This window comes from Cervus elaphus, chromosome 16, assembly GCF_910594005.1.
Source record: "Cervus elaphus chromosome 16, mCerEla1.1, whole genome shotgun sequence".
NCBI lineage: Eukaryota > Metazoa > Chordata > Mammalia > Artiodactyla > Cervidae > Cervus > Cervus elaphus.
In genome coordinates, this window is record NC_057830.1 from 8,801,209 (window position 1) to 8,818,192 (window position 16,984).

The window sequence follows — 16,984 nt, forward strand, 5'->3', positions numbered from 1 at the left end:
GTTCCCTGTGGTCCAGAAAAGAAAATCCATTCCCTTCATTCAGGTGTCAGCTCTTTGACTGATAAAGTCCTGGCCATTTTCTCTTCCCCTAAACCTGGGCTCTCTCGGCGGTTGCAACAACTTATCATTCTGATTTTTAACTTTATTTATTTATGTAGGCTTTCTCCCCTGCTAGACTATAACCTCCTGGAGGTAAAAGATTTCATCTTTTTAACTGGAGTCTCCAGCACTCAGCACAAGAGTCAGGACAGAATGAGTGCCCTTAGATTATATTTGGGGGAGAGGGTGCCTTGGAGAATCTTCCCATTTGTCTTGGGATGGAAAGGAACAGAATAGTTTTTCCCCAACACTCTTCAAACACATTTTTTAAAGTGTTTGCGATAATTGTAGATTCACATGCAGTTGTAAGGAATAATACACAGACATCCCATGCACTCTTCCCCTAGTTTCTCTTAATGTTGACAAGATCATAACTCTGATCTTGACATTGATACAATCCACCCACCTAATTTGGAACTTCTAATATTTTGTATAAAACTTTAATATTTTATATTTTAAACTTTTATATTTCATATGCCCATGTGTGTGTCGTGTCCACTTTATATTTGTGAAAATGTTTTTGGTACCTACAGAATATTGGGCACGGGTCCAGTCTGATCTAGCCCTGCATTGGAGTTGGACCCCACAGATACCGAATATGCTTGAAGAGACAGATCTCTTGCATACAGTAGGTGCTCAACAATAGTCCGTATAAACACATGAACTTGAATGTTAGTGCGTGCAAGAGGGGACCGCAAGGTTTTAAGGTAGAAAACTGAGCCTGAGGCATTTAATATTTTAGGGACAAGACGTTGGTTGTTTTCCCCCACAATTGTGAGTTAGCTGACCGGCTAGTTGCTCCAAAGCGATCCAGATGAACATGCCTCGATCGTGAAAGAGCACAGTTTTTGAGGAACACCCCTCCCTCTCGGCCACCGGCTGGGGAAGTGGGGGTAACTCTCATCAACCCTGGAGCTCCTCCCACCCCTAACCCCCACTTTCACCCCTTTCTTCTCTGGGGCTGGACTGTTTCACCCCGTCTCCAGGCAACCGCCAGGCGCGAGGCGGGACGTCATTTCCTGAAGAGCCCGCGAGGGGGGGGGGGGGGTGCGGGGGGGTTACAGAGGGGGAGGGGCAAGGGGCGGGGCCTAGGCTGGGCTGGCGACAGCGACAGCGACGGCGTCGGAACTCACTGGAAGATCGGCCCCGGGCGGCTCAACAGTTCTCAAAGTCCGGGCTCGCGGCCGCGCGGCTCCGTCTGCGCGCGGGCGGTCCAGGGGCGCAGGGGTCCCCGGGCTGCTTGCATCCCGGGGCTGCCTTGGACATGCCTCGCACCCCCTGCCGGACGTCCGCGCGGCTCCACCCGCTGCGATCCTGGAGACTCAGGGTCTAGAGCGCCGCCCACCCCAATTTATGACTCCGGGGTCCCCCAGCCCGAGAGGAACAGGCGTCCCGGCTGGGGGAGCCCCGGGTATGGTGTGACGGGGCGATCAGCTTTGCTGCGCCCCTCCTGCCGGCTCCGGCCACTCGGGGTCTCTGTGCCCTCCAGAATGTAGCTGTTCTCTCGTCGTCCCCTCGGACTCCAGCCGCAGTCTCCGCGACCTCCGGTCTCCAGCCGCCAACTCCTTGTCCCTGGGGACCCCGCCGCCGTCTCCGCCTTGCCGGGACTCCAGCCGCTGTCTCCGCGTCCTCTGGACTCCAGCCGCCGTCTCTGCGCGCAGCCGAGTCCAGTTTCGCGACCCCCTCTGTCTTCGCGCGCCCGGGAATCTAGCATTGGTCTCCGCGATCCTCCCCAGGATTAAGGCACGGTTTCCGTGCCCTCCAAACCTGGACTCCAGCCTTCTTCTCCAGGTCTTCCCGGATCCAGCCCCTGTCTCGGCATCCCCCCGGCGACCCCCCACCCCCAGCTCCCAGACCCAGACTCCCAGCCGTGATCTCCGCGCTCCCGGGATCCAGCTGTCGCGCCAGTGCCGGCGAGTGCCGCGGCTGTCCCACCGCGCGCCCCGATTCCGCCCGGGCCTCGGCGGGGAGATGAACGCGCCGCTGGACGGCCTGTCGGTGGGCTCGTCCTCCACCGGCTCGCTGGGCTCGGCGGCCGGGGCGGGCGGCGGCGGGGGCGCGGGGCTGCGACTGCTATCTGCCAACGTGCGCCAGCTGCACCAGGCGCTGACCGCGCTGCTGAGCGAGGCGGAGCGGGAGCAGTTCACGCACTGCCTGAACGCCTACCACGCGCGCCGCAACGTCTTCGACCTGGTGCGCACCCTGCGCGTGCTGCTGGACAGCCCGGTCAAGCGGCGCCTGCTGCCGATGCTGCGGCTGGTCATCCCGCGCTCCGACCAACTGCTCTTCGACCAGTACACGGCGGAGGGCCTCTACCTGCCCGCCACCACCCCCTCCAGGCAGCCCGCCTGGGGCGGCCCCGACGGCGCGGGGCCCGGGGAGGTGCGTCTGGTGAGCCTGCGGCGCGCCAAGGCCCACGAGGGCTTGGGCTTCAGCATCCGCGGGGGCTCGGAGCATGGCGTGGGCATCTATGTGTCGCTGGTGGAGCCGGGCTCTCTGGCCGAGAAGGAGGGGCTGAGAGTCGGGGACCAGATTCTGCGTGTCAACGACAAATCCCTGGCCCGAGTGACCCACGCTGAGGCCGTCAAGGTAGGGCTCTGCTTTGGGGTGAACTTCGGGGCAGAGTGGCGAAGCACTTCGTATTAGTAGTAACTCCATGCTGTGTGTCCTTAGTCAAATCGCTTGACCTTTCTGGGCCCCGTTTTTCTTACAAGTATTTCTTTAAAACACGAACATCTAATATTTTTTTTTGAGCAAATAGATACCAGGCACTTGGGACATAGTGATGGGCGAAAAGACATGGATCCTGCCTTCATGGGGCATAAAGGCTAGTGTGCGGGAGACAGGCATTATCAAACGCTCCTGCAAAGGTATGATTCCCACAAAGTGGGAAAAGGATTCTTACCAGCATTAAAAGAGATACTGTGTCTGCTTGGCATATGGTTAGTAATCAGTGGGCGAGCTCCCCTTCTGCTGTTGTTATTCTCATTATCCTGGAGGCTTTTGCTCCTGAAAGTTTTGTTAACTCCAGAGTGGTCCAAGGAGGCTGTGCTGGTGACCCACAGAGCTCTGGCCTGACCTTGATATTTATGGACCAGTCTGTGTATCCTGGGACAGGTCCCTCAGAACCTCTCGTTCTCCATTTGGACCATAAGTGTCCCTAACCTTGATGGAAAGGGGATGTTTGCCTGAATGTCAAGAATAAATCTCCCAGCCCCTTGAGAGTAATTGTGCTTTTTGTGTCTGTTAATTGAGAAAAATAACCTCATGACAACTAACTCTTAGGCATTTAACATGCTCTTTAAGAGGAATGTATGCGTTTGCTAATCTCATGCCCAGGGATATTGAAATTCTGTTGAGGCAGGAGATGGGACTGTGTTTGGTTTACGTGTGGATTCAGGGATGCTTTGCAGACACATGCCCTGTGTGCATACACACACACACACACACATACCCCACCTTTGTGTCAAGAAGTGAAGAGTTTTGGGAAAAAGGAACAGTGACACAGTTTGCTTCTGCAAGGAAAATGCTTCCCAGGGGATTGGGCAGGCTTGTGACCCAGCTTCTCACCACCCATCTCTCACTCCGGTCTCTGGTCCCCTCCATGAAGGTGTTTTGGACTCCAGCGGAGGGACCACAGGCTGCTGGGAGACACTCAGGCAGCAGAGGTCCCTGGGCTGCTTAATGAATGACCTGTGATCAGGTGCCTCTAGAGCTCATTTCCTGACTGTTCACCTGGGACACGACCATCCTCTGACCTTGGCTTCTCTCTGCTTCCTGACCTGTCTGACCCTCAGGGAGGCCCCGGAGGATTTTAGAAACTTCTCTGCTGCTCCCAGAAAAAGGCTGACGAGTTCACACTGTTTGGGGGTGCGGAGGATAAAGCTCCCTCTGGGTTTCCAGGCAAACATCCTCCTGTCTCCTCCCTGCCCCCCAACAGTTCATCTCTTCCCATTATCTGACATTCCACGTATTTTAAAAAAAGAAATAGTCCATTAGCCTTTGATCCTGAAAGGTCTGGAGTTCCCAGATGACAAATTTATACTTGAAAGATATTTGATCCAAATGGTCATTTATAAACGTGGATTCAGTTTGAGTGGCAATTTAAAAGGATTCGGGTAGCTTAATCGTCAGGAGGTGATAGACTTGGGAAAGGCCTCAGGAAACCTGGGCATTAAAAACACCAAGTGCCCCTTCAGTTCCCACCCCAGACTCAGCCACGCCTCTGAGGCTGGAGCTGCTCCAGAGTTTCCGTTCTGCCCTCCCCATCTGTCGATGGCGCTCTGCATCTTTCCCCCAAACCTCCCACCACTACACCAAAGTGCTGCTGCCCGCGGGCACCAGGCCTTAGCTCGTGTGTTTATTCCTGTTGCCGCCAGAGTCAGACCTAAACTCACTGGGCACAGCTTTTGAAGCTCCAGAACTCTCCTTGCCATAGGGAGGGGTTGATTGGAGCAGAACAGCCCTTGGACAGGTGGGAGCCAGTGGGAGCCAGGCAGTTCCTTGTTCCTGTCACTTTTCCTGCACAGGCTGGGGGAACACCATCCTCTCGGGTGACCCGCTTCCTCCTGGCCAACGCCAGACGTGTAACCTGCCTGGAACACGCCCCTTTGGACCCTTCAGAAGCAACAGGCAAATGAGCAGCTTTGTGTCACCTTAACTCCAGGGGCGAAAGGGGGACGGACTTTCCACGGGTGGAATTTAAAACGGAGGAGGCGGAACCTCATCTCAGAGGCCTCAGGAGCCCTAGGCATGCAGGATGGGTGGGGGTTTCAGGGACAGTTTAGAACACATGCAGCTATTGACACATTTCCACAAAATTCAGGGTGCCAAGTCCCCTTAACTGAAAGCCCAAAGAAGCCCCAGCTTCTCCACTAGGTACAAACTGCCTTAACCAGGATTTCTGCACTGCCAGCCCCTCTTTAAAAGCTATGGTGCAGGGATTTTTAACTTCAGGTTTTATTCAAATGGCATCAGTGTTTCTGCTTCTGTCCTTTTCCTGTTGTTCCTGGATACCACGTTGCCTTTAGTAGGAGACATGTTTTCCTTTTTCCTCTTCAACTGTATTTATTTATTTTTTGCTTCCTCCCACAGTTTTACTGAACTGTAACTAACTGGCAAGTTAAAATTGTATGTATTTAAGGTGTGTTGTTGCATGCTAAGTTGCTTCAGTCATATCTGACTCTTTGCAACCCTATGGACTGTAGCTGCCCGGCTCCTCTGTCCATGGGATTCTCCAGGCAAAAATACTGGAGTGGGTTATTTAAGGTATACAATGGGATATGGGATAGTTGACCACCTTTATATCGCAAAATGATGACCACAGTTAAGCTAATTCACATATCCATCACTTCACATGTTATTTTATTTCTGAGGTAAGAATACTTAAGATGTAAACACTTAGAAAATTTTAAGAATACAATTTAGAATTATTATTAATAAATATGGTCACCTTGCTGTGCATTAGATCCCCAGAAGCTACCCATAACTGGAAGTTTCTACCAATATCTCCCCTTTTCCACCAACCCTAGACCCTGGTAACCACCATCTTCCTCTCTGCTTTCGTGAGCTCAACGTTTTTATATTTCATTCATAATTGGAATCATACAACATTTTCTGTGTCTGGCTTATTTTACTTAGTATAATGCCTCCAGGTTCATCTGTGTCATCACAAATGGCAAGATTTCCTATTTTAGTGGCTGAATAATATTCCATTGTATGTAAATATATGCCACCTTTACCTTCTCGGTTCACCTGCCAATAGACACTTGGCTATTGAGGCGATATGGCTTCAGTCTTAAAATCTTTATTCTTCTTCTGCAGGTAGAAAGGGGGAAAAGATCCTCTGAGCTTCTCAAAGGAGAGATCGCGTGCGCGTGTATGTATGTGTGTGTGTGTGTCAAAAGAAAATTAAATTTTAGAAATCAGCTTACTTAATAGTTCATGAATCAGAGAGGGTCACCTCCTCTCAGTCAACGGAAGAGATTGAATATACAAAGGTTCTTCCACTTCTCTGTCTGACAAATCAAGTATCCATCGTTACAGCAAATTTAGGGAGGACTTTATCCTCTGTCTGCTGAAGCTCCCGGCCCTCTCTTGAAGCCTATTTGCTAAATCAGCAGTGACAGGCGTGGATAAGGCAAGCCATCTACTATTTGCAATTATGTTGAAACGTTGGGTTTTTGAAAAGTCTATCTTGAACGAACAGGAGCCAAGCCAATACTAACAAAAAAGAAGACCTTTCCAAGGTTTTCAGCCAAAAATGCTTGATAAATTGGCCAAGAAGTCCCCAGACCACGGATGCTGTGTTGGACTCTGCTGCACATTTGCTGTGTGATTTTGGGCCAGTCACCGACCCTCTCTGGGTCCTGGGCGGATGAGCCCGGGGCTGCCCACGGTCCCTTCCAGCTCAGACAGTCTGTGATTTGCTTCATATGTACTACCCAGAAGGCATTTAGAAGTCTAATTCGGTGGGGTTTTTTTTGTTCTTTTGGAGTTGCTTTCATTGAAGGCAGAGTAAAGGAAGTTGGCTGAGGACTGGGAGATAAGAACCTTGGCACTCTTGGGTAGCCTGCTACGAAATCAAAAAACTGGTGGCTTACACACTGTACTGATAGGAACTTGACTGCTCCCCTCAGCCCAAGAACACCAGCCCGTGTGACTTTCCAGCGTACATAGAAAGCGACAGTAGGACTGTCGCGCTCACAGCACCACCCTGGGAGTATTCGAAATCAAATTCACTCACCCGCTTGGCTTGCCTTCTGAGTCCCTGATTCATGGGGTAGCAGAAAGGGAGGGGTATCTCCGTGTTACTGGGATGTGTGTATAAATGCCTGTGTTTCATCTCGATAAAAATCAAAACAGCTTCATTACAGTCTCTGAATTTCCAACCCCCCACCACCGCTGGGTACATCCAAGGAACATAATAGAATTCGAAATGTTCCAGAAGTTTGAAACAGGGGCTGGCCCTTTCATTTAATTAGAGTTATCACACCCTCCCTTCCTTCGCATAATAATCCAGGGAGAATCTGCCCATGATAATATGTTATTGTATTTGGTCCGGCACATTCTAAACGACACATTTGTCATTTTCACATTATACACGGTTAGCTGAAGCCATGACAAATTATTACCGCTTCCAACTTGGTGTCTGAAACTCAGCTCCTCCTTCCCTCTCTCGTTCCTGTCTTCCAGTTTGGAAAACCCTGGCTAATGTGTTCATGGGGACACACAGACTTTCCTCTGGCCCTGCATTCATTCTTGGGTCCTCTGAGTCCTGCCAGCCATGACAGGTTGAAAGCTCACTATTAATAAAACCTTTATTGAATAGATGTTTGCTTGCTGAATCCAGAGTGTGATGCAGTACCTTCAGAGAGTCCATTTCTTTAATTTAACCTTGTGTGTTTATTTGGCTCAAGTAGATCCTGAAGGTTTTAGAAAATGATGGTGCCTTTCAACTGGTTATTTACTGCTCAAATCAAAGAAGCATTTTGCAGGGTAGAAGAGAGCACCTTTTTTTTTTTTTCATAATTGTTATTTTTATAGTAGACGATTCCTGCCTCCTGACTTTAAGCTGGACAGGAAAGAGATATAGGAATCACTCCAGCGCTAGCTTCTCGTTTCTCTGTCACCCCACCCCCTCCCGACCAACGGGCGATGTTTGTTACCTGCCACAGATTCGTCATGTGGATGGAGCTGCAAAGATAAGTATGATCCTTTAACCCTCGACCAATTGGATTCTGTCCGTGCTGTTGCCTCCCCCCTCCGCCTGCCTCCAGCCTGTATGCACCTGTCAAGCGCACGCAGCCCCTCGCCTGCCTGTCTGCTTGTGCTCACCGCACACATGCTTCTCCGAGTTGTAATCCCCCCGCCGTCCTCCAAAGGGCTTTGCACTGAAGCAGTCATCCATGGGGATTAGGCTTCAACTGGCTTTCCCGCAAGGTTCTTTGATGACCTGGAAGGACAGCGTCTGGTCTCCACCGTTTAGGGACTCCAGACCAGAGGATCTGATGAGAAGAATGGCATTTCATGGCTAGAGGTAGCTGGAGGCTGCAATACAGATCTCTCAAAGCCAATTCTTTTTCTTTCTGTTTCTTTAAAAACCCCCAAGCAAGAATCTGATGTTAAGGTAGGGCTCACATGGACTTCTAATTGCGCCCCCCCACCCCCTCCAGGGTGGGAGCCACCTTTGCAAGATTCCTGGGCTGCAGACGTTGCCATTTTACTTTTCCAGCAGGGCGGATGGAAAGGATGCAAAGAGCAGGAAACAGACTCTGCATTCCGTTCCCGTGCACTCCTGGCGTCACTGCAGGAGGCAGCCCCGTGGGGCCGGTGCACTTGTATTTTAACCTTGCATCACCGCAACACTGTTGGGAAGAGAAGAGGCTTAGTGTGTGCCTATACTGTTTGCCTCATGCTTTCTTCTTCCCAGGGGAGGCAGGGAAGTCAGGGGGCTGGTGTTCAAGGAGGTAAAATTGACTAGCCGGGAGTCACCAAGGGGATCAGGACTTAAGTGGCCCTTTTGCCTTACCTCCCCAGCCCGGAACTCAGCCCTAGGGTTAAACAACCATCCTCCTAGAAAGCAGTGCCAGCCCCCTGCTGGAAGGCAGGCAAAAGGCACCTCCAACTAAAATAAATAAAAAATAATAAAATAAAATAAAAATTTTGAAAAAAAAAGGCACATTTTGTGCCTGACATTCAGGGGTCTTTCAAAGGCTTCATTTGACTAAGTGGGGAGTCTGATGCTCACACATCCAGAGAAAGTAGTGTATTTTAGTCCTCCTGTCTTCAGGCACAGTCTTTTGTCCACAGGCGCTCTGAACGGCACTTACTGCACCCAGGCCACTGGCTGGTGCTTGGAAATCAGAGATGAATATATACAGCCTATGCCCTCAGGGAGTCATGAGGGAGACTTGGAACTACTCATGGACACAGGACACCAACTGCTTTAAGAGCAGAGACGTTGGCTTGCCTCTGCGTCCCTGCCACGCTCTCAAAGGCATCGCCCGCTCCCACACCCACCCCCCACCCTGCATCCATCCTTATAACCTACTTTAATTTCCTTCAGAACATGTGTCACTACTAGAAGGACATTTTACTGTTTATCATCTGCCTTCCCCACTGTGAGTGAGCTCTGTGAGAACCGAAATTTGATCTGCATTGCTCACTCATATACCCCAATACCTCCATGGTGCCTGGCGCACAGTAGGTGTTTTAATACATAAATAAATATTTGCCGAATGAATGGAATGCTCTTACTACTAATGCCGTGCTGGAAAGTTCAGGATGCCTAGGTTCCTAAGTGTAATAGCTTAAGAAAGTCTGGGGGTTGCAGTGTAGTGGGTGCTGGATAGAAAACTCAAGGAAAGCCATCGACTCTGGTGTGTCGGGTACCAGGAAGCCGGCTGTGTGGCTGCAGGCAGATCATGTGACTCTCTGACCTCAGCTTTGGAACTGTGAAATGGGCATAGCTACCGCAAAAGAGTTGACCACACCTTAGCCACTAAACAACAGCAATCTCCCACCTGCCTCCTTCCCAGGGCTGTAGGGATCAAATGACTGAACAAGTGTGAAAACATTGCTAAGTAGGAAACTGTTTCAGTGAAAAGTCAAAAAAAGTGTAGTCTGACTTGGTGGGCAATAGCTTTTCCCATTCTCTACCCCCCAAGTCTACCCTATGAGACCCCTTCAGTTATTTTATTTTTCACTTTGCTCTTAATTTTAAAATCACATTCCCAAAAGTGGGTTATTTCCACAGCCTGACTGTGTGAGCTTCCAAAATAGAAGCACTTATGCATTCTGAAGCAATCAATGAACCAATTTTGGGTGAGATATATCTTCTGTATCTTCTGTATTTTTGTTATTAAAAAAAAAAAAAAAAAAGAAACACCGTTCTGGCGGGTTTCAAGAAACCTCAACATTTTAGGTGAAGGGCAAGTTTCTGTTAATCACATGTGTGTTTCAAAGCTGCTTTATCTGAGAATGCATAATTTCTTTTTTTTCCCCTTCTTCTTCTTTTCCAGTCCCAGCCCCTTTGCCTCCTTCCCCCTTTGAGAATTTGTGTTCCTGCTGCTAAACTGGCTGTGGCTTTGCTTCAGCTGGCAGCCAGTTTCATAGTTATTTTTCCTCTCTACCTGAGTTTTCATAATATCAGCATTCTCTCAACTTTGAATGCAAAGCAAATACATCAGCCTCCCATAAACAGGTCCCAAGATGTCCTCTTTACAGGACTTTAAAGATGCAGGCTACAGGGAAGAAGAGAGTACAGTGACATCAAAGGTGTTTTCAAACATCCAGGAGTTGGGGCCTTAGAAGAGGTGATTCACAAATTAACAGGCCCCCCTTGTTTAGTTGCTAATTCATGTCTGACCGTTTTGCGACCCCATAGACTCCACCAGGCTCCTCTGTCCATGGAATTCTCCGAGCAAGTATACTGAAGTGAGTTGCCATTTCCTTCTCCAGGGGAGCTTCCTGGGCCACTGATTGAACCCACATCTTCTGCCTTAGCAGGCAGATTCTTTACCACTCAGCCACCAGGGAAGCCCAGCAAGCACCCTAGGCAATTCTTAACCACTCTGAAGTTTGGAAAGCCTGTCTTTCTTTTGGATTCCACCCCTCATCCCCTCCCCACCCCCATTTAGTCACATAAAGATTTGATCAGAGACGTGGATCCATCCTGTCCCCATCTTTAACTATTTCAGAGCACAATTCCAGATGTGCTAGGTCAGCTGATATATTGGAAAATCAAGAGAAAGAAGGTCTGTACCCAAGAGGTAGCTTTTGGAGATGGACTTGGGTTCATCTGAGAGTGTACTTGGCTGTGACCTTGGGCAGCTAACTCCCTTTGCCTCTCTGTGACTCAGACTCCGCCACGGGTGATCCCGGCTCACCGCCCTCACAAACGGGTTACTGACGCTGTTGCACATCAAAAGTTTGAGAAATAAGGCCATGGAGGTCCCACTGCAAGAAATGAAGTGAAAAATGTTATCGACTGAATTTGCTTGGCTTTGAAAGTTTTTTGTTGTGCCTGTTTAAAAAAAAAAAAAGCAAAAATGCATTTGGAAGAAAATATTGGAACTTGAGGCTCTCGTGTTCCATCGTAACTGTTTGAATTGCAGAGTCATTTACTGAATGTAATCAATATTCCCACATAGACAGTTTCTTTAAAAATGTAATTGCTCCTATCTGGATGTCAGCATCTGCGTTTTCATTTTGCAGCAGTAATCAGGCCCAGGGGTTGAGTGGAATTGTATGTCTCGACCTCCCTTAAAAATGTGGGGAGGTAGGATAGACGCGTGGCCCAGAGGCCAGTGTGTGACAGCCCAGCCTTGTCCCCCGGTCAGCTGTGTCCCCAGCCTTGTTCCCCAGCATCCTCCCTTGATGGGCCCCCCAGGGGCCCTGATGAGGAGGTAGAGGAGAGAGCTGTTTGCAGAACCCATTTCAGCAGTTAATACAGGTGAAAGTGGTAACTTGACAACATGGGCATCCACTCTTAAAAAAAAAAAACAACTCTGCAATTTATTTGAACCACTTCTGAAATGGTGTTCTAGGCTTCACTAAGAGGTTTCTGATTAAGAAGAGAATAGAAAAGTGATCCAGCTATCAGAAACTTTGCTCAGAAGTAGCTGGGGATGGGTTTTCCTTCTTCCATTTCTGTCCTCCTGGCCCTGTATAGAGGGTGTGGGGTCCTTTGGTGTGTCTGGACCCAGCATCATCATTATCCTTTTCTTCTTCTCTTTTCTGCCTCCTTCCTCTTTCTTCTTGGGTTCCCCAGCCCTCTCCCAGATTTTTCCCCCAGCTCTCCTGAAACCTCTCCCCCTTCCAAGAGTTCCTCCAAATCCTGAGATTATTAAGTCAACTGGGCATGTCAGAATGTTCAGGTAACCCACAAATTCCTTCCTCTTTCCCCCCAAATGTCTGTCTCTTCACCCATCTTCTACCTGTGTCATCTCTGAACAGGATCTGTTCCTCCTTTTGGTGTATTCATTTTTGTTTATTTTTTTCAGCTCTTCTGTAGTATTGAGAACAACTTTTATTTGCCCTGGAAGCCCTGGCTTATCTCTGACCCTCTGATGGCACCTCTGTTGTTGTTCAGTCATGTCAGACTCTTTGCGACCCCAAGGCCTGTAGCACACCAGGCTTCCCTGTCCTTTACCATCTCCAGGAGGTTGAACTCATGTCCACCAAGTCGGTGATGCCATCCAACCACTTCATCCTCTGTCATCTCCTCCTCCTCCTGCCTTCAATCTTTCCCAGCCTGAGGGTCTTTTCCAGTGAGTCGGCTGTTCGCATCAGGTGGCCAAAGCATTGGAGCTTCAGCTTCAGCATCAGTCCTTCCAGTGAATATTCAGGCTTGATTTCCTTTAGGATGGACTGATCTGATCTCCTTGCAGTCTCAAGAGTCTTCTCCAACACCACAGGTCAAAAGCTTCTCCATGATCCCTGTCCGGGATTGCACCCGCCCGTGGCGAGTTAGACTCTTCCGGCCTGACCTCTCTCCAGCAGGTCTCAGACCACTCCCCCCAACCCCTTTCACCACTGCCAAACTGCAGAGGCCTCCCTGCTGTCTGCCTGTCTGTCTCCCATCTTGCTCATCTACCCGCCAGCCCATTCAGCGTCCTGGAGGCAGAGTGGAACTTTAGAAACTTGGGTCTGCTCCCACGGTGCTCTGCCTAGCGCCTCACAGTGGAGCTGGGAACCTGTGGGGCAGAGGGTGAGCTCCTGACCCTGACGTTCGGACTGCTCATGATCCGATCCTTTTTTACCCACAGACGGTTCTTTTCCCCAGCTGTGCCGAAGTGTAGTTCACGCTTGGTCAGACAAGCAGCAAGGCTTCGTTTCTCTCCACCCATGGCCCCATGGCCCCAGTGCTGCCCGCTAGCAGACCTCCACCTGTGGGAAACCTTCTCTTCTCCCCCCGCCTCCTCCGGGTAGTGGCTTCCTTTTCTCTGGTCATTACACAGAGTGTGTGTTTCCTAGTGCTGCTCTGAGGACAATAATAACCTTTGTATGTATAAAATTCATTAAACATCGCGACAGCCTTATTTATAGGTACCACGTTTGTTGCTTCATTTTGCAAAACTGCCAAGAATTTGTCACTTGCCTGTTGTCACCAAGATGGAAAGTGGCAGAGCCAGGATTTAAAGCCAGGTTTTGTCGACTTGAGGGACTGTGGCCATCACCCCAACACCAGGGAGAGGGAGCATCCTACTGTGCTTGAATCTGGGTTCTGGAGGCAGACATTCCGGGTTCCAAGCTCAACTCTGCCACTTGGCACCTGTGGGGTCTTGAACAAACTTCTTAACCTTTCTGATTTTCAAATTCCTCTTCCATAAAATTGTGATGGAAAGAAGAGTCAAATGGCAGACAAGTTACTAAGCTGCTGTGTTCCTACACTGTTCAATTTCCTCCATATTGATGGCCTTACCGGTAATGTGTTGAAGCACTGTGCATATCGATTCATTCGAACATTGAATGATTACCCACTGTGTTGGGGTCTGTTTTCCTGCCAAATGATGTTCTACTTGGTATAAAATATGTAACACAAGATGCTTACGAGCTTGCAGGAAGGAGCACAGTAATGCTTAGGGCCACATGGAGGGTCTTCTGTGTGGATCCAGGAACTCTGCTGGGGCTTCGCACACTGACTTTTCACACAGCCCCCAGGGAGAGGAAACAGCATCTGGAATAGGAAGTGATCGGCCGCCTGCATACAGATGGGAGGTGACAGGCCTAAGATTTGAACCCAGGTCTTTCTGCCTCCAAAGCATCGCCACTGCCCTCGACAGCTTCTATTAATAACTGAGAAGTGGGACGTATGAGCCACGGTGCTGGTCAGAGCTGGGTCAGTAAACGTACGTCTTTCCCCCAATTTTTTCCACTTGGCAAGAAAAGCTGCAAGGAGCCAGACAACCCAGGCTGAGGCCGGCCTACTCCTTCCCTGGAGATCTCTGTGCATGTCATTGACTGGACGTCAGGTACAGAGGTGGCCCGGCCTCCCTGACTCTTTCCTTGTCCCCTCTCTTATCTCTCTCACTATGCCCTGGCCTTTGTCAGGATTTTATTTTATGCATTGTCTGTGGAAATTCCTTAAATAGATAACTGTGACCTCAACTCCGCCCCCACCCCCATTAGGATAAACCCGTAACTTATGAAATCATCTCACTGAACGGTGGAGGCTTGAGTCTGTCTTGCCGTCTGCCCTCTGGGCAGGATGAGGACAGAGTCTGCCGGGCCTTTCGTAAAAGGCTGGTGGCCGTCAGCCCCATCGCAGACTGGGCGAATCAAAGGCCATTTTCTTTAGCTCATAGGAAACATGAGGAGCAGAGGAGTCTGTCTGAGCTTTTAAAATAACAATGTGTATGTGTGTGCACAAGTGTGTGTATTTTGGTGACCTAAGAGAGATAAGGTTCCGTTTAGAAAACGTAGAAACCCAGAAAAACACAAAGGAAGAAACCTGAAATCTTGATAATCCCCCCTTAAACTATCACTGTGGACGATTGATCCGTGTCTCTTCAGTCCCCTGTGTGTCTGTGCCTGTAAATTTGCCCTGGGAACCTCCTAGAAAACTGCCATTCTTGACTAGAACATAGTCATGAAGCCTGCCTCTTTCACCAAGACTATGTATCACAACTGCTTTCCCACCTTAATAAATGTTTCTTGAAAATGATTTTTAATGCTTGCATAATGTATCACAGCAAAGAGGTACATGATTTATTTAAATAATTTCTTCTTGTTGGACTGTTTTTTTAAAACCATTATCTTTATTTCTGCTTTAAACACCTCTGTACATTAATACTGAAGCACATCTCTAATAATTCTTTGGACTGCCTTTCTAGAGGTGGCGTTGGCTCCGGGGGTAGGCAGATTTTTCAGGCTTGGGAACTGTTGCCAAAGTGCTCTTGGGGAAGAGTCTGTTTTTTTCACAGTCCCTCCTCCAACATTAGCAGTGTATGAGATGCCTCATTTTTCCCCAACCTTGCCAACACTGGATATCATATTCCTTTTCCATTTTTGCCAATTTGACAGACAAAATGTATCCTACTCTAATTTATGTTACTTAAATAGTGAAGTTGAACCCCTTTGCATATTTAGTGTTTGTATAGCTGTAAATACATATATAAGGGTTTCCAAAGTGGTTCAGTGGTAAAGAATCTGCCTGCCAATGCAGGGATGTGGGTTCCGTCCTTGGGTCGGGAAGATCCTCTCGGGAAGGAAATGGCAACCCACTCCAGTATTCTTGCCTGAAAAATTTCGTGGACAGAGGAGCCTGGTGGGCTCCAGTCTGTGGCGTTACAAAGAGTCAAATGTGGCTGAGCCACTGAGCACACACATGTACATATAAATGATGTATGGAATATATCATATATTAAACACATACGTACATAGATAATTGCTGTTGGTTTAGTTGCTGAGTCTTGTTGGACTCTTTGTGACCCCATGGACTGTAGTCCGCCAGGCTCCTCGTCTGTGGGATTTCCCAGGCAAGAATATTGGAGTAGCTTGCCATTTCCTCCTCCAGGGGAATATTCCAGACCCAGGGATCGAACCTGCATCCCCGGCACTGGCAGGAGGATTCTTTATCACTTCCCATCTGTGTATCCACTCGTGCACTGAGAAAATGATATTGATAGAAACTGATTTTCCTGATGGATGGATGTGCTATGGACATTGATTCTGGACAACAAACAGTCCATTGCAAACCCATCGAGGTGCATCTCATGATTATATCTATGACTCCTAGAATGTTATTAGTTCCTCCTTAAAGGAAAAAAGAAAAGAATAAATAGACAAAATTTAAGAGAACATTTGTAAAGCAATTTACTTAAATTATAAGAGACTAAAAGCCAGGCTTAGTGGATAATTGAAGAATTGAATTAAAAAGGAATCAATATCTTTCTGAAATCAGCTCTGTCCTCATCTTGTGAGTTGTTTTGCAAAGGGAGGATCACTCTGTCACTATCTTGTAAATTTCTCATGTCATTATCCCCAAGGACAGCACTTTTTCCCCTCCCTTTGATCCTCCGCGTTTTTCCTTTTCGCCCAGCCTTAGCTCACTCAGACATTTAGGCGCAAAGACGCTGGAGAGCAGGGGCTTTGAAATGTCAGGTGCCCGTTCCAGCCTTTGGGATCCTGGCATTCTCAGCACTGGAGCAAAGATTTGCTTCTGTGTCTTCACACTGGAGCCTTTGGAGAAGGTCAAACTCATAAAGAAAAGAGAAGGAGGGGGATGCACAGTTGATTTTGGAAAATCTACTCAGGTTCCAAGGCAAATCTAAACATCATTAAGAAAACTGAAAAGGGGGAAAGAAGATGTCAACTACTCATCACGTCTCTACCACCTCCCCTGGCCTGTATCTCTACGCATTCACATTTTCCCAATGGTTTAATTACCTTCCCCCTTTCATTTTTGCTTCCTACGTATGTGGTCATGGTGCCTCCTGACCTTTATGTGGAGCTGCGTTTCTGGGAGGTGGTTTGGTTGGGTTTACACAGTTGCTTGCAGTTCAGTTGATTTTTCCCTGCATGCAGCAGCTCAAGGTGGTGAAGTGGCCTCAGAGAGCCAGAACAGATGGGCCATGTCAGGGCTCGTCTTGGTCTCAATCTAGCGTCCAGTGGGTATGCAGACGTCAGGTACATGACAATGAGGCTGCCCTTCTTGGATGCAGAGTGAATTCTTACCACACTGCCACCCGATTGATGTCAACACTCCACAAGAATTTAGACGGACGGTGTTTGGACTTCTGTTTGTAAATGACGTGCATTCTTAGACCAAAGTCAGCAGCAGCAAAGGATTTCTGAGAAGTGGAGGAACATAGAGAGGTAGGATGAGAAGGCCCAGTTACTGCCCAAGTGTCTGTGAAAAGTATCTCTGCTTCCAAATGCA

The 16,984-nt window shown here is 48.7% G+C and overlaps 1 protein-coding gene across 2 annotated transcripts in view; it reads left to right on the forward strand.

Annotated features, from left to right (window-relative positions):
- Nucleotides 1-1,191: 1,191 nt before the first annotated feature.
- The window catches only part of WHRN (whirlin), an 89,030-nt gene continuing 73,237 nt past the window's right edge, over nucleotides 1,192-16,984 (forward strand). For both annotated transcript variants that reach the window (XM_043870619.1, XM_043870617.1), the window contains exon 1: nucleotides 1,192-2,688. In XM_043870619.1, the coding sequence (XP_043726554.1) occupies nucleotides 2,071-2,688 (618 nt within the window). In that variant the 5' untranslated portion in view covers nucleotides 1,192-2,070. The remainder of the gene's footprint in view (nucleotides 2,689-16,984) is intronic.